Genomic DNA, 9582 nt, shown 5'->3' on the forward strand with positions numbered 1-9582 from the left:
TTACAAATATAGCAAAAATAACAATAATTAAGACAACAAGTAACATAGGTAATTTGATCATTCCGGCGGTTAAAACAATGCTATAATAAAATCTTAAAAGGCTGAGCATTTTGTATTAATTTTTGTATTAAAGAGATCTATAGTTATTTTATTTTAACTTTATATATAAATATATATATATATATATATTTATAGAGTAAAACTTTTTGTCAATCAATTTTAATTTTTTTTAAATATTTTTGATCTTTGTAAAGTTTTCATTTCGTGGTTGTGAAAATTATATTTAGTGGAATTTGTTAACTGCTGTTCCCGTGTCAGTTTCGTTGTACATTTTAAAATAATTTTTAAGAGTTGAAGGATCTCTTTATAATATTTATTCAACAGTTTTTTAATCGTTCTTATTCAAACACATTTGATTGTCCGTTTGATTTTTAACCGATTATTTTTTAGAGAAAAAAGGATGTCTTCAGCTTCGGCTGTAGTAGACCGTACTACACGTACGCGTACCTTATCGGTGGATGACAACTGCTGTCCGGTCTGCCACGAGACCATTGAAATCTACGCGATAGGGATGTGCAATCATCCCATTTGTTTCAGGTGCTCGACCAGGTTGAGGATTCTCTGCGAACAGAATGACTGCGCTATTTGCAGATCCAATCTCAAACACGTGAGTTCAAGTTTTGCTGTTTTTATTTCATTTTATTTTGATTTAGCCAGTTTTGGTTTGGGGCTACCTCAAATACAACTTGTTGACTGCTTGAATATGAATTTTTTCTCTTGGGATGACCACGATTTATCAGTTCATTGAGCTATAACACCACCATGTTGTATAGATTGCACCACAGTAGTGTCTCGTTTATTTATGACTTATGTAATGTAAAGCGTAATGGCATAAGCATGCATTTAGTAATTTATCAATATATGACTTGTTTTTTTTATATTTGATTAGGTTGTGTTTATAAAAAAGAAAGAGAAGTTTGAAAAGATTGCTGTACATTCTTTCTGCCTCTCCAAGGATGTCATGATTTTCTCAGAATCTGAGGAAGTAAAACAGAAATATCAGGACCTTCTCAAACACAAGTTGGCTCTCTTTCCTAATTTAGAAACATTTATTTTTCTATTTACAAATGTTAAAACTTGAAGAACTAAAAGTTATTCATTGGTTAGATCTTGATTTTAGTTATTTCAACTCAGAATATTTTTTCAAAATAGTTGCTTTGTAGTTGATTGACAATCTTGATTCATATTATTATTATAATAATAATGATCATCTATTATAATAATCTATAATTTTTTTTGAGAATTTGTTATTTTTTTTATAACCTGCTTGCTAAAATTGATAAACGCAGGTGCAAGTTATGTAACAAAGAAGAGGAGTTTGGCAGTTTTACGCTGTTGAAGAATCACATGCGAGACATGCACTCTCTTCTCTCTTGCCAGCTCTGCCTCGAACATCTCAAAGTCAGCTAACTGTGGTTTTTATAAATTTTACTTTATCAAGGATGTCATTATTTATGTATTGTAATTTACGTTAGAATGATAGAAAATACATTGTGTGCTCCCATATATTCTATAGTGGTTGATTAAATAATGAAACTGATTTGAAAATTCAATGTTAATTAATTTACTTGTATTTTCATTTGTCTGTTTTTGTTCATGTTCCTTCTCTGTTCACATGTTCATTCACTGTTGTTCATCAACTTTGTTCATGTTCATGCATGTTCACGTGCTGAATCTTGAAAAGATCAATCATGTACATTCTCATCAATCCAGCTCTTCTCTAGCGAACGAAAGTTTTACACTCGCCAAGAGATGGTGCAGCACAAAAAGTTTGGTGATGTGAACGACAAGTCATACAAGGGTCATCCACTCTGCAAGTTTTGTGACGAGAGGTACTTTGACAACGATGAACTGAACAAACATCTGAGGAAGGCTCACTTCTACTGCCACATTTGTGAAGAAAATGGAGTCACCGGGGAATACTATTGGTCGGTTGATTTGTTGCTTAGTTGAATGGTTAATTTTGGTTTCATTGACTGGTGGGTTATGGATGGACAAGGCATTTGACTGTAGTGTTTGCATTTTGATGATTTATAAATGAAGTAGTTGAGTCAGATTATAAGTTTAATTAATATGTTTAATTTTGTAAAATTAGGTTGACTCTCACTCATATTTTATCTGAGACACGTTCAGCTCATTTAATGATCGTTCGGACCTGCCAATCATTCAACCGTTCCTCCATTCAACCACTCATCCCTTCTTCACTTGTTCATCCGTCAACCCAACAGCCAGTACAGTGACCTGCACGTGCACTTCAGGGAGCAACACTTTGTGTGTGAAGAGGGGCCGTGCAAGGATGCCCAATGGAGTAACGTCTTCAGGTCTCAGATTGATTTGAATGCCCACAAGCTGGAACAGCATAGTGCCTCAATGGCTAGGTCTGACAGAGGACAGTTGAGAGTCATTAACATAGATGTGAACTATCACAACCCACGTCAGTCTGCTGCAGCTGCTGACGTGGCTACCAACAACCTCGACAGACTAAGAGGTTTGTGGCTTCTTGTTCGTAGGAAGTTGGAGTGACATTTCTCAAAAATTTGTTTCCTTCTTGATGATCAGAATAATGGGATGTTTAAATGAATTAACTTTTTTTTCCTCCATCAATGTTTCAAATTTTTATTTCTGTGGGTCGGCGCCATTCAACAAACTGTTTACGACTGATTTGTTATTCAGTTTTGATCTTGAGTGAAGTGTTTAATAATAATAATATTGATGATTAATTATTATTAGGTCAGCGATATCGAAACAACAAAAGACAGCAAGACAGGTTTGTTAAAATGAATTTATTAAATATAAAAATTATTAATTAATAAATTTCACTAATTTGATAATATAATTTGAAATTATTTAATTTCACTAAGTTCAAACTAATTAGTGCAGAGATTGATACAGCGTACGCACATGGCATATGAAAATTTAAATGACAGGAAAGTTATTTAATAATGCAAAATATAAATTGTACTGCATAAAAGATATAAATAGCAAGCAAGATAAACATTGAACAGGATGGATTTGGAGGCGGCACAAGCCCTCTCAGCAAGCTTGGCTCAAGTGGAAAAACAAGGGTCCATCAGTGTCATGAACCACGAACTCGCCAGTGTCATAATGTCCGCCCGCCAACCTTCAGTATTAACCAATCAACTGTCAGCTTCCAATCAAGAAGCAGCCAATCAAGGTCTTTCCATTCAGCAAAGTGAATTTCCTGATCTGCGGGGGAACGTTTCAAATGTGGTTAAGCAGCAAAATGGTTCATCACAAACTCCGAACACGTCAGTACCACCACCATCCACATCAGCGTCTCAAGCGCCAGAACCTTCCATGGCTAACAGACTTGCAATGACGCGTGGCCTTTCGGTTAGAAGTGGCCAGTTATTTCATACTGAATTTCCAAGTTTGAATGTCAAGACGACCAAGAGGCCAGCCCTGCCAAAGAGCTCTGTCTGGTCCAAGACAACACCATCCACGAATTCATCCACCACCAAGTCTGAAGCGCACACTGCGTGTCACCAAGCAGGTCCCAGCAGATCAAAGATGGCTCTTCAGTCAACCGTGGCAGACGACTTTCCAGCACTGCAGAGCAACAAAAAGAAAACCAACCAACTACCGAACCAAACAAACGATTTCAAACAGAGCCAGTCGGCAGGCAACTTGCAAAGCTTAGCCATGCAGTGGATCGGCACGACAAACACCGATAGTCGTCGTGATGGTGGAAGTGAGGAAGAGGAAGATGGTGATGATGCTTATTCACGATTGGGTGCTGTCGGTGGGAGGTGGATAAACAAGAAGAGAGATGATAACAGGAACGGTGATGTGGAGTTCACCAAAATGGAAAACAATATGGTCAAGCTGACTAAAAAAAATGTGAAAAATGCTAATTCAAGTCATCATCCCACTGTTACGACATCAAATAAGTTTGAAGCTTTCGAGCAATTGAAACCAACTCCTACTCAAAATCATGATAAGCATCAGCAAGTGAAACATCAGCTGCCATCCCAGCAGTTAAAAGATAAAACAACTACCATTAATGAGAAAAAAAATAAGAAGAACAAAAAGAATAAAAATAAAGTGCATCACGAGGGTAAAGTTCCATCCAACCAACCGAAGGAAAACGAAGCAGTGCCCAGTATGAATACCAGTGCAAATACTAACAATGCAGCACTGAGTGATGATGATAATAAGAAGAAGGAAGGTATCAGAACATCTGCTGCAAATAACAATTCTGATGGTTCAACTCGGGAGGGTGAGGACTCTGCAAACATGTTCGAAGATGCAGACGAAGATTTTTCCGGAAATGAGGTGAAGAAGAGCGTAGAGAGTAGGGATACTGCTGGCGGTGATGGAAAAGTGGGTGGTGGTGAAAAAAGCATTGATAGACTGATGGATGGTAGATTAAAGGGAATCATAAAGGATGATGTTGTCTACACTCACTTGTCCAGTCATGAACATTTTCCACCGTTGTCTTCTATGTCATCATCGTCGAAGTTGACATCATCTTTATCATCGCCGTCAGTTGATGCGGAAGCAACGAGCAATGTGCCTCGAGCAACATCATCCGCACCGACTCAACAACACTCGCTGTCGTCTTCATCATCGTCGTCATCGTCAGTTGTTAATACGACTCCGCAAATTTCGTCATCACCTTCAGCACAGTCGTTGTCGTCATCGTCCTTAGTTCAACCTGGCTCGACATCTTTATTGCAACTTCCCACTCGACCATCAACAACAATGCAACAGTCCTCGTTACCATCGTTATCAACATTATCAGCATCACAACAACAACCTGCACCGTCGTCTTCATCATCTGCATTCAGACCGCCTCCTGGCTTTCAATCCATAGTTAAACCACCACCACCAGGTTTTGCATCTATGCCAGTGCAAAGAACACCGCCAGTGTTAACGTCTGCAGCTGCTGCAACTTCAACAACAATATCTTCCATATCAACATCAACGGCAGTATTACCTTCAGAAGTAACAAATCTTACATCATTTTCAACAATGAAAGACGTTGAAAGGGATTTCCCCAAACTACCTAGCAACGGACCACCGGGCTTCAACACTAGACCTTCCAATGCCGCTACCACTAATAATGTTTCTTATAACAGTGACAAATTCCAACGACTCCGGCAATCCCTAATAGACTCATGCAGCAGTTATTTGGCTGAATCATCACATTCGGGTCTCTTCAATGTTATTGCTTCATCTGTGCAACTTTTGAATGAGGGTCGCACCACTGCCGCAATCTTCCATCAAATGTGTCTCGATGAGTTGACCAAAATTGTGTCCACGTCAGCATCGGCAGCAACAACATCCTTGGCTTACGACTTATTGAGCGGCGTTTTGACGGAGTTGTTGCAGTGTGTGAAGAGTTTTGAGTTGAGGTCGCAAGTGCATCAGGTGCATCTCAGTAGGAAGCCACCAGGAAGTGACGTCAGTGGCATCGGTGGTGGTGAGGATGACGACGATGATGGTGCTGATCATATGAGGTCACTGCTGCTCAACAAATACTCTGCTCAAGATTTAAACTCAACTTCTTTACTGGTCAATACTGATGATGATGAGTATGATTATGGTTCTGGTGATTAACGTTGTTCTTGTTCACTGCTGTGCCCCCTTCATTTTAATGATGTGCTTCATTGCCACTTGTAAATGCTGATTATTGAGTGGTGATGATTTGAAATTTTCACGTTTATTTTGTTGTATTTTTATTTATGTTGTTTTTTAGATTCCAGTTTGATTAGAGTTTTGAGAAAAATATGAAAGATTTACTTCGCTGTTTGGAATTTACACTTCCGTTCGCTTGAACATGCAATAACACAAAAAATTATCAAATATGGATCCGCATTGCAATGTTTATTTCGCGGTAGATAGCATCGCGCCTATCGTACGAATATCTAATTTTTGAAATCGTAATTAGGCCAGGCAGGTTTCAGTGACGCTACACGAACTACGTTATAGTTAGACGGCTTTTTGATCTCTTTCTATCCACTTTCTTTGTCGTTGAGTCTGTCAGTGTACGTACATCCAAATCTCAGAAGAATCAACTAAATTCTCGCAGTCGCAGTGTGTATGTTGCCTGCTCTTAATCGCTCAAAAATTTTCACGGTGGATTGTTTCACCTAATTATGTTTGCTCATTATTACGTGTCTGTTCTACTCGTCGTTCTAGCTGTTTTCTGTTGACACCTGACATAAAGTGGTCGGTAATAACACTATCTAGTGGTTAATAATACTTTTTGTCAATTACGATCACGGAATATTGGTATTGCTACATCCTTTTATTTCTGCCATAATCTACACATGAAATAAGCCTTAGTTATATTTTAAGTAACGTATAAACTCCAGGCTTGTTAGTCTTGAAAAGTTATTGAAGATGTGTAATGCACTGCGGATATAGGTGAGATGAATAAGGAAAATGATTTTTCTTGTGAAATTATTAAAAATATTAATAAAGAATAAATATTTGGTCAATCAATCAATCAATGATAAAAAGATGAATAAACGTTGAGTACAAACTCCAAATCTAGAAAAACAAATGAAAACCTGTTAATTTTACCTTTATTCTAAGTATAAGATGGAAATTTGTAAAAGAAATGCGCTAAAATATTTTTATAAAAAATTATTTAAAAGCGAACTCGATTGTAAATGTGATTTTTCAATATGATTTTTTTAAAGTTCGAATTAATAAAATGAAAGTAAATTTTGTCAGTTCGTGAAAAGATTCTCTCTTTAATCGTTAGTGTTGAACGTATTATTTTTCATGCATGTTGATTGTAAACATCAGAAATTATGCTTTAAAGTTTTTTTTATTTTTTCAAATTCAGCTGCCCTTGCTTTTTCTTCACAGCAGTTCATTCAACGCCAGATTTTATTTTATCTAGAAGTTATTCAGCAATATTCATCATTAGTCTATGGAAAAATTTATTGAAGATTTGGTGTACCATAATGAATATGACGAAAAAACTCTTCAAACCAAATTGTCTCTACATAGATTAGATCAATATTTTGAACCAGACAAATTCATCTTGAACATTTTGCATCATGCAATCCTTGCCAAAAACTTAAAACTCATTTACGAATTATTGGTTCAGCTCAACGAGAATCCAGCTCCATGTTTAAAAACAAAATTGCCATACCTCCACCTAGCAGCTATCATTGGTTGTCCTGAGGTGGCAAAACAGCTGTGCAGATTTTTTCTAGCAAATGAGGAGGTGGAGGACAACATTTGGTGGGCATCTATAAAACATTGCCTGGAAAATGAAGATTTTATTGCTTTCATCACGGGAATTACTAGCAATGATTTTTTTTCTGTTTTGAAATCCAAATTTGAACTTCTTTTAAAAGAAATGACCAGACTTGATTTAAAACATAAATCAACAGCTATAGATGTAGCTGCTATTTGTAAAAGTGAAGAAGTGTTAAAAATTTATTTGCACACCACTCCTCTCTTAAAAAAGCCATCTAGTTCGTTTACTCTATTTGACAGAGCAATTGAGTTTAATTCTCCCAGAGCTTTTTCATATCTCACAGAAACATCTTCAACATTGACACTTTCTTCAGCATTCATTAATGCTATCAGACAACTAAGGCTGGATGTTGTTGAACGATTGATGTCTTGTGACAAGCTGAACATCACAGAGGCTCTGGGCATGTCCAATCCCTTCCACATTGCCTGCATGATGACCAGGATAACAAGCGATCGCCCAAACACGAGGTACCTGGGTCTTGATGATTTGTTTGCATTTTTCATCAAACAAGACTTTGATGTTAACAGCAAATCAGCACCAGGCCACTTCCCTTTGTACAGCCTTTTGTACTCTCTAGTTCATGAGAAGGATGTTAACTCAAGAGGTGTTCCTGAGTACCACATCCGAGCACTGACACTGTTACTTGAAGCAGGAGCTGACCCCAACTTCGATGAAACAACATTATCTAACAAGAAAATAACCTTCAACAGTTCCAGTTTGATATGTTTGTCGCCAAGAGATTTGTACATATCAGCTCTTGATGCTTATTTCAGTTGTCTACAGACATGTGACACTTGGAGCAACCATGTGATGGAACATCTGGACCAGGTCTGTTTGTTGCTGCTCGAACACAATGCCGATGCCACAAAGATGCTCTTAAACAATGAAACACCACTTCATCTGCTGGTCAGATTGGCTGCCAACCAGCACTGCATGGGTCATTTGTCTGCAGATTTTTTCTTGATGATGAGAATGTTGATGTACTTTGGAGCCAATCCAGATGCTCGAACACTGGCAAGCATCTCCTACCCGGTGCATTATTATTTCAGTCACATCTTCCACATCATGGGAGGGACCATTGCATACGATCGATGGATCAACTCGGGAGCCATTCAGCAAGTTGTAGGCATTCTAACGTATATGGATCGAGATGAAGCCAACACTGCAGTGAAGATGATTGGAGATGACATGGTAAGAACGGTGAAGGAAAATGATGGCCTTACTGAAGAGTTTGTTGAAAAAATTAATCACACGCTGCTTGATTACGTGAGGAATGTTATGAGTCTGCAGGACATATGCAAGATGACCTTGTGGAGGGCAACAGGTCGAAAGGTCAACCGTCTCAAAGGTCTCAGGCTGCCTAGAAGACTGTTTTCAGAGATCAAATCATTCTTCGCTGTCGATGTATAGTTTGTGACAGAGTTATTCAGTTAGATGACACTGTTGTAATGAAGCTTCTTTGAAAATTATAGTCAGTATATTGCACGTTCAGCCTTTGACTGTGTTCCGGTTCACGCTAGCCCAATCATTTGATGAACGTGTTGTGGATGGAGACGATCTAACAAACTGTCTTGAAGGCTTATGGTGTCACAATCAAACTGCTTTCAACACTTCACAAACATACAGCCATCTAACAACGCTGCAAAATTTCTTTTTAATCATTTCATGTGGATTTTGTCATTTTGATGGAAATTATTAGAAATAAATTTATGTTATAATGCAACTAGATTGGTGCTACTGTTATTAGATCGTTTATTAATGTCTGTGCTTGTAATGCGAGGTGTTGATTTCCCACCATCATGATGTTCAACACTACACTTGTCAGCATTGTTATCCCAATCCATCGCTTGCACTACTCACATGAACTGTTGTTATTCATCCAACTCGCATTACTCCGCGCCAATAATTTTCAAAATCTGCTTCGTGCAATGAAGTCTCAACTGAAATTTCTCCAGTTTAAAAGTGAAATCTTCAAATGAAGAGTCGTCATCATCATTTCAGCGCTAGTCCCAACAATATTATGCTTTGCAAATTTTTTTGAAATTAACTGTCATTTTAATATCAGCGTTGAGTTTAAACCTTAATTTAAGAAGATCACTATACGTTTTTCTGTCATGCTATTTTACGTTACTGAATAACCACTATTATGGAATAGGAACATTGCAGGTCATATTGACATTGAAATTTATGCATTTCATTCAATGAGCCCTTTCTATAATCACCGCGTCCATTCTGCTCTATTCAAAAAATTTCGACTTATGTTAATAGTATTATTAATT

General features: G+C 37.5%; 3 protein-coding genes across 3 annotated transcripts; all 3 read left to right on the top strand.

Annotated features, from left to right (window-relative positions):
- Positions 1 to 460: 460 nt before the first annotated feature.
- On the top strand, positions 461 to 2583 carry HELRODRAFT_85163 (hypothetical protein; the record flags this gene model as incomplete). Its single annotated transcript, XM_009025842.1, has 5 exons — positions 461 to 667; positions 950 to 1080; positions 1350 to 1461; positions 1774 to 1988; positions 2289 to 2583. The coding sequence occupies 5 exons, from the start codon at positions 461 to 463 to the stop codon at positions 2581 to 2583; spliced, it is 960 nt and encodes a 319-aa protein (XP_009024090.1).
- A 483-nt stretch (positions 2584 to 3066) lies between these two features.
- HELRODRAFT_177838 (hypothetical protein) lies at positions 3067 to 5643 on the top strand (the record flags this gene model as incomplete). The annotated part of the gene is made up of 1 exon (XM_009025981.1): positions 3067 to 5643. One exon carries the CDS (start codon positions 3067 to 3069, stop codon positions 5641 to 5643), a length of 2577 nt encoding a protein of 858 aa, XP_009024229.1.
- A 1324-nt stretch (positions 5644 to 6967) lies between these two features.
- HELRODRAFT_177839 (hypothetical protein) lies at positions 6968 to 8713 on the top strand (the record flags this gene model as incomplete). Its single annotated transcript, XM_009025982.1, has 1 exon — positions 6968 to 8713. One exon carries the CDS (start codon positions 6968 to 6970, stop codon positions 8711 to 8713), a length of 1746 nt encoding a protein of 581 aa, XP_009024230.1.
- Between the last annotated feature and the right edge of the window lie 869 nt (positions 8714 to 9582).

The sequence above is a fragment of the Helobdella robusta genome (genome assembly GCF_000326865.2).
Source record: "Helobdella robusta unplaced genomic scaffold HELROscaffold_44, whole genome shotgun sequence".
Lineage (NCBI taxonomy): Eukaryota > Metazoa > Annelida > Clitellata > Rhynchobdellida > Glossiphoniidae > Helobdella > Helobdella robusta.